The sequence below is a fragment of the Plecotus auritus genome, assembly GCF_963455305.1.
Source record: "Plecotus auritus genome assembly, chromosome: 5".
Lineage (NCBI taxonomy): Eukaryota > Metazoa > Chordata > Mammalia > Chiroptera > Vespertilionidae > Plecotus > Plecotus auritus.
The window spans coordinates 49697966-49713387 of NC_137776.1; the positions used below are offsets into that span (position 1 = coordinate 49697966).

The 15422-nt window shown below is 43.1% G+C and overlaps 1 protein-coding gene across 1 annotated transcript in view; it reads right to left on the reverse strand.

Moving 5' to 3' along the window:
* Window positions 1–15422, reverse strand: part of MYO3B (myosin IIIB) — a gene marked incomplete at its 3' end in the record, with an annotated part of 379148 nt that overhangs the window by 104481 nt on the left and 259245 nt on the right. The window contains exons 28-29 of the mRNA XM_080668808.1: window positions 6708–6809; window positions 3338–3440 (exon numbers count right to left, since the gene is read on the reverse strand). Coding sequence (XP_080524934.1) covers window positions 3338–3440; window positions 6708–6809 — 205 coding nt within the window. The remainder of the gene's footprint in view (window positions 1–3337; window positions 3441–6707; window positions 6810–15422) is intronic.

Consider the following 15422-nt stretch of genomic DNA (forward strand, 5'->3'; position numbering starts at 1 on the left):
AAATTGGAGCAAGATAGGGAAAGGCTTGATATAGCAGACTGAGAAGTCTGGACCTCTTTTAGTCTAAAATGGGAAGCCATTAAAGTTCTTTGAAAAGTCAGAATACGCTTCAGGACAATTGATCAGGTGTCAGAAATGAAAGCTGGTCTGTAAAGAGGAGATAACAGAGAGAGAAAAAAAGAGATAATGGCAGGCCTGGACCATGGAAGAATGCTAAGAAAATGATGGAGGATGGGGTTCAGTGAGAGGTAGGGATCAAAAACGACTGCCAGGTTTGAAGGCCAGGACACAAGAAGTGTTTGTGCCACTCACAAGAATGGGAAGGTCAGGTGAAGGAGGTAACTTGCTGGGGGCTGTTCTCTTGAGACTCTGGGTTGTCAATCAGGAATACATGGGCAACAGGCTTTGAGTGTAAAAGTATAATGCTCAGAACAGAGATCTGAGAACCATGCTGACACAGCTAAGAGTTGATACCAGAATATACCTGTGAAAGAAGATATCATCCAGGTGGAAAGTAAGAAAGAAGAGAGTCAAGGACCTAAGAATTGCCTGCATTTCAGTGCTGGGTGGAAGAGGAGGAGGATGGAGACCGAGGACATCTTGGAGGAAGAACCTGAAGACTGCAGTACCGCAGACACCCGTGGGAGAGTGCGGTCCAAGGAAAGCATGGCCCGCGAATGGAATGCTGCAGAGTCTGATGAAGATGAGGTTCCAGCAACAGGGAGCTAATCTTCCTAAGGACAGTTTTAGGATGTGGTGAGGGCACAGATCAGATTTTAGGATTAAGAAGGGAGGGGTTGGTGAGGCAACTGACCTAGATGCTTGTCTGAGGAAGTTTGGTAGTAAAAGTAAGAAGAGGGAGGGACAGGGCCAAGAGCAAGCTTTGTTAGAATGGGAGAGGTATAAGCAAAAGGGAAAGAAGCAGCAGACAGAGAGATGTGAAAGCAAGGGGTGGGCTAACTGATGGTGGCAGGGCCTAGAGAGCAGGAACACAACAGAGGGGTTACCCCGGTGAGGAAGAGGACCTGTGGTCTTTTGAGATGGGAGTAAAGGAAGAAAAGACAGCCTAATATAAGGAGAGCTTCTAAGGTGAAGGGAAGGGAAGTGGAAGTTGCTCACAGAACTGTCCTGATATTCTGAGTAAAGTTAGTCATCTGCCAGGCTGGTGTGGCTCAGTGGTTGAGTATTAACCTGTGAACCATGAGGTCACAGTTTGATTTCCGGTCAGGGCACATGCCTGGTTTGCAGGCCCAGTCCCCAGTTTGGGGCATGCAGGAGGCAGCCTATCGATGATTCTCTCTCATCATTGATGTTTCTGTCTCTCTTGCCTTCTCCCTTCCTCTCTGAAATAAAGAAAATATATTTATTAAAAAGTAATAATAAAGTTAGTCGTCAGCTGAGGCTGAGGGGAGTCATGCTGGGGCTGGATCCATTTACCAGACTGGTTCACTGACTTGCCAAGGACAAACAGCTGGAAAATGTTAGCACTAGGACCAAAACCCAAGTCTTCCACCTACCAAGTTCAGTCGTCTTTCTGCTGCAACAGAAATTGTAAATTTTGTTAACCTAATATGAAATGTTAGTCTATAATGGCTCCTCAAGTACCTTTAAAAAATGAGCTATTCTTACTATTTAGGAAAGGAGTCTACTTTAACAGTAGTCCAACAGTAATTTGAGACCACTAGAGAAGTACTGAGAATTAAATTTGTCAGATCTCGAAAATATTAATAAGACATTTCAAAAAATTAAAAATTATTTTTAAAAATTACAAATGAAGACCACTTCTTTTTCCAAGTGAAAAGATGCAAAAAAAACCTTTCTAATGGCCTGCTTCGTTCTCCAAATCTGGAGTAAAATTTTAATATTTATCTTTATTTTTTAGATATTTTATTACAGATCTTCCCCCCTCTCCCATTGATCCTTTCTCCCCCCCCCCTGCCCCCCCAGGCCATCACTGCACTATTGTCTGTGTCCATGGGTTGTGCATATGTGCATACCAGTTCTTTGGTTGATCTCTTCTCACCTACCCACCCACCCCTGCCTTCCCTCTGAGATTCCACAGTCTGTCCCATGCTTCCATGTCTCTGGATCCATTTTGTTCGTCAGTTTATTTTATTCAGTTAGATTCTACATATAAGTGAGATCATGTGATACTTGTCTTTCTCTGACTGGGTAATTTTGCTTAGCATAATACGCTCCAGGTCCCTCCATGCTGTCTCAAAGGGCAAGAGATCCTTCTTTTTAACTGCTGGATAGTATTCCATGGTGTAAATGTACCACAGCTTTTTTATCCACTCATCTACTGATGGGCACTTAGGCTGTTTCCAAATCTTAGCCTTTGTAAATAGTATAAATAGGGCTGCTACAAACATAAGGGTGCATATATGCTTTCTGTTTGTTGTTTCAGTATTCTTAGGATATATTTTCAGAAATGGGATCACTGGGTCAAAAAAAAATTTTTTTAATTTAAAAATGGAGTAAACTTTTAATGAGTGCCTATAGTCAATTTGGGGGTAAATAAGAGAGGCAAACTTTATTCTAGTTGGACCTTCCCTTTGCATGGTTCACTCCTTCCTGCAGTAACCTCCTCCTCATGGTGACGTGTGTGATGGGGCCTGGAAACCTGTTCTGAGAGAAGGTAGGTTATGAAGGCTTCCCTGAAGAACAGGAAGCCTGAGTTCCATGAGCCTCCAGTGCTTGGTGTCACAGCCTGGCCTGGCCTTTCTTAAAGTGACTACATTTAGCCAGTGTACTGTCCTCTGCAGACCTCAGCAGCTCAGGTGTACTATGAAAATAGTGCACTATGGCCCTGGGCAAGCTCTGCTCGACTCATCTTGAATTATATTTAACTAAAACCCATGGGTAAACAAGAAATGATACTTCCTTTTTGCTTTAGCTTTAAACCCAAGGTTTTTCAAAATTGGGACTATTGTCATTTTCGCCTAGCTAATTCTTTGTTGCGGGGGGAGGGCTGTCCTCTGTATTGTAGGATGTGTAACATCTACCCGCTGATTCCATTCCAACTCCTCCCCCTAAAGTTGTGACAACCAAAAATGTCTTCAGACATTGCCAAAATCCAGGGCACGGAAGAGGGACAAAACTGTCCCCATTTGAGAACCACTGCTTTAACCTAATGAGGCCAAGTACAGGTTTTACCATGAAGAGAACCTAAGAGGCAGCATTGTCTTCAGATTACCCTATAGAATAAAGACTTTGCCCACACGGCAATGACCTCTACCATGGGAGAATCTGATAGGAAATACTTTTGGTTCCACTCTCTCCAACTAACCACAAGCCACTGAATTTGAGACTGAGCCATTTTACAGATAAGACTCACCGGTTTTTCTCAGTGGCTGGACGAGAGTTGCTTGATGTCTCTGCATGGCCATTGGTAGATTCAGCTTGTGGACTGCTTTTACGGTCTACAAAACCCCTCAGAACTGAGAGAAAACACACAAGTACTTAGACACCTGAGCATAGATTCTGAAATAGCAGCATTAGATACAGTGCCGTCTCCGCTCTGCAGCACCTCTCTCCTTGCCCTCCTGCTGCTCCCTGACTTTCTGCAGCCTCATGGAGGACATATCACCAAAACTGACCTGTTCTGTCATGGCAGGCCTCGTTCAGATAAAATCACTCATGCTAACAGGAAAACGAGTTGCCTCCGCCTGGCATGGTGGAAGGAATTAGAGGCCCCAGGTGAGGTAGAGGGCAGCAGCGGCAGCATGCTGTTGATGGAACAGCCCTGCGCTGGACAGTTAGTAGACCAGCTTCCAGTTTGGCCCAAGTTTACTTGAAATACTGTGATAAGCAACATAAAAGGAAGAACTGACATAAAAAGAAAAAAGAGAAGTCCACATCTGGGACACAAATACCTTTGTTTCCTTATTAAGAAGGAACATTGACACAAATAATTTTTAAAAAATGGATTTCAGAGGGAGTGTGTGAGAGAGAGAGAGAGTGAGAGAGAGAGAAACATTGATTGGTTGCCTCCTGCATGCATCCCAACCATGGATCAAACCCTTAACCTGGGTATGTGTACTGACTGGGAATTGAACCTGCCACCTTTTGGTGTACAGGATGATGCTCAACCAACTAAGCCACACTGGCCAGGCCAAGCCAAATAATTCTTAACCTTATTCTCTGGTCCATTTCAACAGCAACAAGACCCACCACTCACTAATCAAAGCCCAAATGGTACCATCTGTGTGGAAACCAGGATTGCTTTTGTGTGCACCTATTTTGAGATCCTTAGTATAAAAAGGAGCAATAGCAGTTTGATAGCAATTCAGAGAGGAAAAGTCATAAGCAAAGCCAGGAGAGGCCACCAAGCCCATTTTGATTTGGGACTGTCCTTAGGAAGGTGCCATGGCCACCACCAGAAAGAGAAGAGGCATCAACACCTTTACTTGGAATTTAGCAAATGCTCCAGTTACTTTGCCTGGGTTTCCCATAAAAATGCACAGAATTTCTGTTCATGTGATTGAAGGGAAAACTTATTCAATGTTGCTTATTCATTTACACTTCAGTCATCAAAATATTGATTTTTAAGAGTCATTTGAAGTGTAAAAAAAAGCCAAACAGAAACTTAGAGAGTACTGTTAGTAAAGCTTAGATGAAGCCTGTTCCTCTATCCTCAGCTTTGCTGGAAGAGCAGAGAGAAGGATTTGGGTCAGAGTAAAGAGGTAAACTTAAATAAAAAGGAAGTAATCATTATGTTGCACATCTGAAACTTAATATAATGCTATATGTCAATTATACCTCCATTTTAAAAAAAGGGTCAAAATAAATTAAGTAAAAAATAAGGAGGTTATCAAGCTTGTCAAATACTTGAAGTCTGTCCTGGTGACAGTTGGAATCGCCTGGCATCTCTCTGGCAGATTGTTAAACAAAGAGCTTGGAGAAATGGAGATGTGGGGAAAAAAACACACCAGAAAAGTCAAATCGGGTGATTCATTCTAAGTGAATAGATCAGGTTAAAGGAATTAGACCAGTGACATGGCTGAAACAATTACATGATGAACTTAAATTGCAGAAATGTTCATAAAAACTAGACTTGAGGTGTGCACAGGTGTGACAACAGAGGCCTCGCCCGCCTTCAGGGAAGTGTCCCTTAGTGTCCTGGTTTAATGAAATACAGCAGTACTGGAAGGAACTGCTCTGGAGGCAATGAACCCCTCCGAAGTGAGACTGAGTTCTACAAGCTATTCATTTTCCCATGAAAATTGAGCCAGTTCTTTACGGGACTATTTTGCAATAAGATGAAAAAGCATTTGACTAAAAGCATTTGACTATCAGGAAAGGAAGAAAAAGAAAGAAAACAATATAGCAGGTGTTGCAAGCTCAAATGCCTTTGGGGCCACCCAGGTAACATAAATGTATGTGTGTCAGGTAAAGAGTGTGGGAGTGGTGGGGTTTGTGGTGAACCAAGAATGTATGCCCCATCTAAAAACATTCAGGTTCAAAGTTTTTTAAAAAACAACACTATGTCTGGCCAAACAGAACACATCTGTGAGTTGGTTACAATAGGAGGACCTCTTATTTGTGGCTTCTGCCAGGGAGAAAGGGTAGATCGTAGGTCAGTAGTAGCTAGCCATGCTTTTTTTGACAGTGGAAAGTATCTCAATGTCTCCACCTCCAGGTCTCCTCAAGTTCAAGAAACACTGCTGCTCCCTGGGTTCCCCTTCTCTTTTCCTCCACTCCCTAACCTCCTGTCCCTGGGAAAGCCCCAGTTCCGTATTTCCTTAAAGCATAGGTTGGGTAACAGATTACAAAGCAGCTGGAAGTACCCAGAGCCTCTTTGCTGGGCCTGGCAGATAAACAGTTGCTGCAAACTCAACTGTAAAATCCAGCCAGGGCATCTCATCCTCACTTTTCATAAAATACCAGCATTGGCATTAAAGGTAACATTTAAGAAACCATAGCTACTTCTTCTTTTTTTAAATTTCCCACCTGATATTTTTCCATTGATTTTTAAAGAGAGGGAAAGATAGAGAGAAATATCGATGTGAAAGAAACACATCAATTAGTTGCGTCCTGCACATGCCCCCACCAGGGCCTGGGCTGGGGAAGAGCCTGCAATCAAGGTACATGCCCTTGACTGAAATCGAACTCAGGACCCTTTGGTCTGCAGGCCGATGCTCTATCCACTGAGCAAAACTGGCTAGGGCTCATAGCTGCTTCTTTAAGCAGAAGTCTAGGGACCTTCACACTGTCAAAAGGGGAGATTCCAGTGTTTTCAAAGTGTTTAAACACTACTGATTTAGTCCAATTCTTTCATTTACAAAGATGTTAATTAAGGGAAGGCTTAGACCAGATACCCAAGTTTTCATTTCTTGTCCACAGTCCTTCCTCCCCCATAAATGTTCTCAATTAGTTTGAAGTCTATGTACACTGTCAGGATCATGGAAAGATCTGGCTAAAAAGCTAAATTTCCATAAATCTTAAGGTAAATCAGATAGAAGTATGTGTGCTCTGAGAGGACAGGTTGAAGGGAGACAGGCGGTAGCTTATCTCTGTCTACACTCTCTACTTCTGCGAAGTCACCATTCAGAGTCCTTGCAAGGCTGCCTCTGAATTTAATCAGCTGTTCCCTATAGAAAAAAAGGGTGGCAGACAGAAGGTCCATAGCCGGGGATCATCTCCAGTTCTGGAACCTTCTCTGGAATGTCCCACAGGACACCCATCCCAACTTCTAATGGCCTCACCTTCATGGTCACCAGGCTTACTACAGTCTTGAACCTGGGTACTTCCCCTGATGCCCCCTGTGACAACAAGGTGTGGATCACTGCTTTGGTCTGAAGGGTGCCCTGTGGAATGAAACAAAAGAGAAACTTCTCAACATTATGCTCCCATACCTAGATGAAATACCAAACCGGGGTATACAACTTGGCTAGGGAAACCCACATTTGTCCTATGGTTTGAGGGTCTAGAATGATGAATTTCAACAGATTCGGTGCTTATTTTTAAGATTTTACACAGCGTGGTTGGAAAGGGCATAATGGTAGGGAACAAGAGAATTAATCATGTCCTGGCTGTGCTCCCTCCCACCTTGGTGATGTTGAGTAATTCGGGAACCTCTCTGTCCATTGACCACATTAGTCAAACAGGGAGTTGCGTGACACACAGAGGTCATGAGTGCACCAGGCCAGGGCTCCTGTTTGACAACTGGATGGCTTTCCTATTTCCTTTTCTGTTGCCACCATGAGGGAACCAGGGAAGTAAAAATAGGCGCAAGGTCTCCTCCTTCTCTCCACATCTATGCCTCTCAGGCACGCCTTTCCCTTCCTTCTTACTTGCAGCCCTATGCACAGGTGTGTGTGTGTTGACAACCAGTTATGCTGTCACAGAAAAGACAGGCCACACACTATTCTCAGTTGAGGAATATCACAATTGCAGCCTTTCATCCTCTAGTCAGCTTAGTTCACAGTGATAAACACCTAAACATTTCTCTACCAAAACAGCTGATGGCTTGAGTAGAAAAATACCAAAGGGTTTATCCCAGCTATTATATCTCTTCTGCCATTCTCCATGACCTTCAGACTGCCTTGGGTATCTGAAGAGGGAACATTCTTTGCAATGGGGTCCCTTGTCTTTAGAAGAAACCATACTGGCAGCAGGGCCCCTCCTTCCCACATAGGAGGTATTCTTCAGGCTCTGCCCCAAGGCAGTCAATTCTTACTCTGTCCCATCTCCTTTCTCCCTGATCTGAGATCTAGAGCTTGCTCTCTCTCCTCCTGTGCCTTCCTTCTTCTTTGGCAATTTCTAATTCTGCCTGTATTACTTCTAGAGATACCATATTAGAATATATGGGATCTCTGAATTTTCTCCTTTTTTATTTCCTCTAATGAGATATTTTTCATCCTGTCCCTCACCCTCCTTCTGGGTGACTCTTCTACCTAAGGCATCCCCTTTCCATACCCAGCCTTGTGGCATCATAGTGTCTTTCCATTTGTTTAAGGTCAGAAAAAATTCCCATGTTAAGTAATGCCAGCTGCTTCAGACTACTCTTTTTTTTTTTTTTTTAAATAGTTACACATCTGCCTTTTTTTTTTTTTTTTTTTTTTTTTTGTGAGCAGCAGGCAGGACACTTCCAGCAATAGTACAAAAATTAATTTACAAAAGCAGGGATTCCGTAAAGCTGGCTGGAACCCTTGGGAGGTCATACATAGATGCTAATCCAAAGCAGCAGGAAGAGGATCCTACAATCCATGAAGAGCGAGGCCAACAAGGAGATGAGGAGCTATTTCCAGATGTCCCAAGTGTATTTGGTGGAGGTGACCTCATAAACTAAGAACCAGGTGGTGAAGAACATGCCAATGACCAATAGTATCATGGTCAGATGGGAGAAGGCTGCTATGTTCATTGGGCTGGTATATCTGCTCATGGCCTTGAGCTCCATTTGGCCAGGCACAGGATAATCTGCTGCTCCGCCCCAGACTACTCTTTTTTGTTGTTGTTTAATATATTTTTATTGATTTCAGAGAGGAAGGGAGAGGGAGAGAGAGATAGAAACATCAATGATGAGAGAGAATCATTGATTGGCTGCCTCCTGCATGACCCATACTGGGGATGAAGCCCACAACCCAGGCATGTGCCCCGACTGGGAATTGAACTGTGACCTCCAGGACATAGGTCAACACTCAACCACTGAGCCAGGCTGGCCAGGCCCCTAGACTACTCTTAATGAGGCATGATCCCTACCCTCTTGGAGCTTGCATTCAAATACATAAAGTAAAACTAAAAAGAGATAACAGATGTGAAAGCACCCTGAAACTTTTAAGGTGGTGAACTGGGTAGACTACTGTTCCCTCAAAATTCTTTTTTACCTGGAACCTCAGAAAGTGACCTTAGTTGGAAATAGGGTCTTTGCAGATGTAGTTAGTTTAAGATGAGGTCATACTACTGGATTAAGGTGGATCTTAAATCCAAAGATTAGTGTCCTTATAAGAAGTCCATGTGGCCCTGGCCTGTTTGGCTTAGGGGCTAGAGCGTTGGACCAAGGACTGAAGGGTCCCAGGTTCAGTTCCAGACAAGGGCACACACCTGGTTGTGGGAGGCAACCAACTGATGTGTCTCTCTTACATCGATGCTTTTCTCTCCCTGTCTCTCCCCCTCCCTTCCACTGTCTCTAAAAATCAATGGAAAAATATCCATTGAGGATTAACTACAACAACAACAACAACAACAAAGAAGTCCATGTGAAGACACAGAGGGACACAGGGAGAATGCATGGGACAAAGGAAGCTGAGAGTGGAGTGATGGGCCTACAAGCCAAGGCATGCCAAAGACTGCAGGGAACCCCAGAAGCTAGGAGAGAGGCATAAAAAGAATCTCTCTCAGAGTCTCCAGTAGAAACCCACATTGCTGACACCTAGATTTTGAGTGAATACAAACTGTGAGAGAAAGCATTTCTGTCATTTTAAACTAAAGAGTTTGGGGAAATTTATTAGTATAGCTGTAGAGAACTAATATGAGGAAGGGGAGCTGACAGATATTAAGGACTGAAATAGAAAAGAAGAAAAGATCAGGTATGTGCATTCAGCTTGATTTGGTAGAGGAGGTGAGGGGAGGGGGAGAAGAATTAGGACCAGGAGCTAGGGAAATATCCATTATTTTTATCAACACAAATGTATGGATTATTAGGCCCCATACTTTTTCCTAAGTCCTTTACAAAAATTAACTTATCCAATCCTCATAGTAACTCTAAAAGATAGAGGCCACTATTATTCCCATTTCAGAGCTGAGGAAACAGAGGCACAGGGAGGTTCGAGGACTTGCCCAGGAGTTTACACAACTGGAGAGTGGCAGAGCCAGGGTTCAAACTCAAGCAGTTTTGCCCTAAAATCTAAAGTCCTAAATACCACATGGTGCAGCCCCACTTATTCCAACATTTAAAAATAATCAACTCCTTTTTTTTCTCTTATTTTTTCCTTTATAAATGCAAGTAAAAAAAATCAGACTTTCTTTCACTTGCCTGGGCTGCTGCCGGAGGAGGCCCTGCCTGGCCTGGCCTGGCATGCGATGACCCACCAGAGGACAGACCTAGCACTGTTGACCACAGGGACCCTGTCTGAGTAGATTTCCTGGTTAGAGATCTAGGCTGGGTAAGCTTTCCTGCCCTCATAATTGAGCTGGCAAAGGGTGCCCACTGTACCTGGCAGAGAAGGCGCATACAGATGAGGCACACAGGCCCAGCCTTACCCTCCTAACTGCTGCTGGTGGATTGCACAAGGAGCCAGTGTGGTTTCTGGCTGGAGTGACAGCTGGTCAGCAGCCATCTTATCAGAACATAAAGAGGCCAACTTGTGGGAGGTCCAACTGGCAAAAGCAGCATTGCAAAAGCAAAATTTTTCTTAAAGAATAGAATCTCATTGACATATTGCCCCCCCCCTCAGCTGCATCATAAATCCTGGCTTCCACACAAAACAAATCTAGTAATTTCAGGCCTACGAGAGCATTTTTCCACTTTGATTCTCCATTACTTAACTCCAGTCGTTACCCCAGCCAAACTTTGACTGAGTTCAAAGACAGTCCTGCCCGGTAATTGCTTTCTCAAACTTGGAAGCCAAGAGGGAGGTTTACCCTTATCCTAGAAATCAGTTTCTTGCCTGACCTGGAACATCTCCATCTGGGGGAATCCCCCTTCCCTTCATGCATCTAGAGACTGCTGCTCTCTTCTGACTCCCATCAGTTTAAGGTGGGATTTATTTCTTATAATTTATGCCCTGCCTGCTTCTAAAAAGGATGGGGGAAGCATCATAGACCATTTGCTCCCTGTGGCTGTGTTAGCTGGCCCTGGCTGAGTCCTCTTTCTAGGCTCAGATAGGTGTGTTGGTCCTGGTTCCATTTGAGACTCCTCCCACCCCCTCCACCTTTTTAAAGACTTTACTTTTTTAGAGCTGTTTTAGGTTCACAACAGAAACTTCAGGGAAGGTGCAGAGGTTTCCCATATATCCTCTGCCCCCATATATGCATAGCCTCCATCCACCATTATCAACATCCCCCACCAGAGTGGTACATTGGTTACAAATGATGAACTTACATGGACATGTCATAATCATCCAAAGTCCATAACTTACACGAGAGTTAACTCTTGGTGTTGTACATTCTATGGGTCAGCACAAATGCATAATGGCATGTGTCCATCATTATGTAACATACAGAGTAGTTTCACTACCCTAAATCCTCTGTGCTCCACCTGTTCATCCTTCCCTCCCTTCTAACCCCTGGCAACCACTGATCCTTTTACTATCTCCATAGTTTTGCCTTTTCCAGAATGTCATATAGTTGGAATCACTCAGTCTGCAGCCTTTTCAGATTGGCTGCTTTCACTTAGTAATATGCATGTTAAGGCTCCTTCGGGTCTTTTCATGGCTTGATAGTTCATTTCTCTTTAGCCTGAATAATATTCCATTGTCTTGATCTACCACAATTTATTGATCCATTAACCTACACAAGGACATCTTGATTGCTTCCAAATGTTGGCACTTATAAAGCTACCTTAAACGTCTGTTTGCAGGTTTTTGTATGGGTAAATACTAAGAAGGGCAATTACTGGATCATATGATAAGAGTACGTTTAGTTTTCTAAGAAACTACACACTGTCTCCCAAAGTGGCTGGCAGTGGGTGAGAGTTCCTCTTGCTTCACATCTTCACTAGCATTTGGTTTGTCAGTGTTCCAGATGTGGGCCATTCTAATAAGGGTCATACTGGTATCTTGTGGTTTTAATTTGCATTACCCTGAAAACACATAATGTGGAATATCAAACTATTTCCCTTTGTAGAGAAAAAATCAATTTTTACGTTGTTTTTATGACTACCCCAAAAGCATCTAGCAGAGTGTTCTGCACAGACAGGATGTTCAGAAAATGTTTCAGGGGAAGGACAGCTGATCAGGAGTTGGGCAGTCTGGACTGCAGGGAGGTTTCATAGCCTGCATCTATAAAATGGGGTAAGATCCCTAGCCTAGTTCTCAAGGTTACTATGGTAATTATAGGAATAAGGTGAGTGAAAGTGCTTTGAATAAAGTAAATTGCTCATACAGCTCTGGTTTCTTATAAAGCAAAGTTATTTCATTTTCTGTAAGTTTTTCTAAAAAAGATAAAGATGTGAATGTTTATAGCAGCGTTATTCATAATCACCAAGGACTGGGAACAAATGTCCTTTAACTGGTATATGGACAAAACTGTGGTACCTCCATTCACTGGAATTCTGCTCAGCAATGAAAGAGAATAAACTGATAAATGCAACAACACTGATGAATCTCAAGAGCAATGTGCTAAGTGAAAGAAGCCAGAAAAAGTCTACATACTATATGACTCCATTTATACGACATTTTGGAAAAGGCAAAACTACAGGAGCAGAAAACCCATTATTGGTCACCAGGAGGTGAGGGTGGGGGGAAGAGGGATGAATGACAAAAAGGGTATGAGAGAGAACTTTTCAGAAACGTTCCTGTTCTTGATTGTGGAGGGGGGTTACCTGACTGTATGTGTTCATCCAATTTTATCAAACTGTCTGAGTTTACTATGTGTAAACAATGCCTCTATAAATATGACTTTAAAAAAAAAAAAGGATAAAGCCTTCTCCTCAAACTGGAGTGATGCTGGAAAGCAGGATCCAATTGCTTCTAACCTGCCAGGGGGAACGAGTCTGTGGGGAGACCTTACTGTGGATGAGGGACACTTCACAGCCATTTGAATCATTGACCATAGCCAGTTTTGACACTAAGCACTTGGCTCAAAGTCTGTGAAATTAGCAGGATCTGGTTGCTTAGACATCTCAACCGTCACAACTTTATTGAGGAGAATGGCTACCAGCTGTCACCTCTGCCTCCGCCTCTGTGCTCGGCGATTCAGACGTCATGGCCACAGCAAATCAAGCCGTGATCCTGCTATGGCTCCTCGTGTTGGGGTTTGAACTACCAGCCAAATGGCTGTCGCTCAGCTCTTATGCTGCCAATCACCCGTCACTGTGGGTTAAACGTGATAGGCACACTGAGATCTTCCAATTCTTCAGACAACTGAGAGGCAACTTGCTTTCCACACAAGCAGGCAGAAAATCTGGGTGATGTTTAACTCCTGGATTTTAGAAGTTCTGACTTCGTGGAAGGGGTGAGGAGGGGACTTGCTATTCTACAGAACAAGTTGCAGGAGGGCCTCTAACAAGTGAGTGGAAAATGTGATGTCAGCAGCGTACCACCTAAGTCTTAACAATTTTGTAGTCATTGAAAAATTTATCTGCACAAATGAATCAAGTTCTCAGCACAATGGAACACAGCACAGCTCTTTCCAAAAAACAAAAACAAAACTACCTGAAACCTTTTATATGCAATTATTGCATTTGAATTTTTCCCTGTCAAATAAGCATAAATTAAGATTTGGAAGATTCTTTTTTATGAAGACTTTATTGCAACTGCATTTGAGATTTGGCAGGTACAATTTTTTTTCTCTGAAAATGAGAGAAATAGTTTCATCTTTTTGAAGTTATAACATTATTATGCTCACCCTACAAGATTGGCTTCTTTTTCCCAGTGAAGTACATATTTAGAAAGGGAATGCAGAAAAGGAACTAACATTTAGTTAGTATCTGCCCTGTGTGTGCAGGAGGCTTTGCATATCTCTTCTGCTATCATCTTCAAAATTAGTCCTGAGAATTAGGCCTTAATGAGTCCCATTTTATAGTTGAGGAAACAGGCTTAGAAGTTAAGTAATTTCCCCTAAACCAGACAAATGGTGGCATAGCCAGGGTTTAAAGTCAATTGTTTTGACTGCAAAGTCCATGCTTAGGACAGTATGTAAAACTCTTCCCAATGCTTTGACTGGTACCCTATGTCCATGTGCCATATCACAGATGGAAGCCAACAGTAGAGCATGGCTGACTGAAAAAGCATTGGGTGAAGACTCAGATGAAGACTCTGATAACAATTCTTAAACTCACACAACACATAAGGGGAAACAAGTTATTTAAACTTCTGTTTCATCTGTTAAGGCAGAAAACAAAATCTGTGTTTATATACACAGGAGACTTTTAAGGTGGTGGGGGGGAGGGGGAATCTGATCACCTTGCCAGAGCACAGTTAATGTTTTCTGTAAATGTTTATTATGTGGACAAATAACTAATAAAGGTCATAAAATGTGCACATTTTACGACTCTATATTTTTAAAAACTTGAAAAGTAGAGGCCACTTGAGTATGTTGTTGACCATAATAATGTTGCCCCACTCAATGTTGAGGTGGTAAAGGTACCATTTCGGACACTACCTCTTTGCAGCCAGGTTTGGAGCACCACATGAGGTCTATAATGGAGAAATTTATTCCAAATTGAAGAGTCTCTGAAATTTGAATCTAAGTCCTGGGGGTGCCAGCGCCTTAAGCACATTTCCCTGCCAAGTCAGCATGACAGGCATCTGCAGACCTCAAGTCCACGATGGCTTCTCAGCTTCCTCTCTGTGCACCAGATAAACAGTCTCCTGCCCTCAGGGGGTTTCCTTCTAACAAGGGCAATAATTTGATTTCACAGCAAAAGATTTTCCTCTGCCTTCCAAGTTATTTCATGGCAAGAATTCTATTGTGTGTGTCCCACCGAGGTTGGGCAGAGTCCATTTCTTGACAGAACCTTGAAGCCACAGGCCAGGCCTTTGCTCAGCTATAAGCCACTTCCTCTAAGCCAGTGGTTCTCAACCTTCCTAATGCCGCGACCCTTTCATACAGTTCCTCATGTTGTGGTGACCCCCAACCACAAAATTATTGCTATTTCATAACTGTAATTTTGCTACTGTTAATGAATCGTAATGTAAATATCTGTGTTTTCCGATGGTCTTAGGCTCGCGACCCACAGGTTCAGAACCGCTGCTGTAGAGCCTAAGACCATCGGAAAACACAGATATTTATATTACAATTCATTAACAGTAGCAAAATTACAGTTATGAAATAGCAATGAAAATAATTTTATGGTTGGGGGTCACCACAACATGAGGAACTGTATTAAAGGGTCGCGGCATTAGAAAGGTTGAGAACCACTGCTCTAAGCCATGCTTAGGGTCGCTCTGTCGGTGCTGATCCCGTTCACAGACAAGGCATGCTCTCCTAAAGCACTTGTTCCAAGTTCCAAACATTTTCCTCCTCCAATCAGCCACAGCTCTTTGGAGTCAGAGAAACCCAGGCAGTGTGTGAGTGGATGAGCAGGACCCCTTGCATAAGCCTGAAGGAAACCCTGTTTTCTGTTAAACAAAAGTTTAGGAGACAGTGGAGCTAGTTTGCAGTTTACAAGTCATCCCAAGCCCAGGGCACCAGCTAATTCTTTTCCCTGGCTGTTTCTTCGTTCTTGCATGGATATGGCCTACCATGCCAGTAAAGGGCAGGCAGCTGGCTTCTGCCTGATGACCAGGAAGAGTTTGGAACCTGTCTTCTCTCGCATT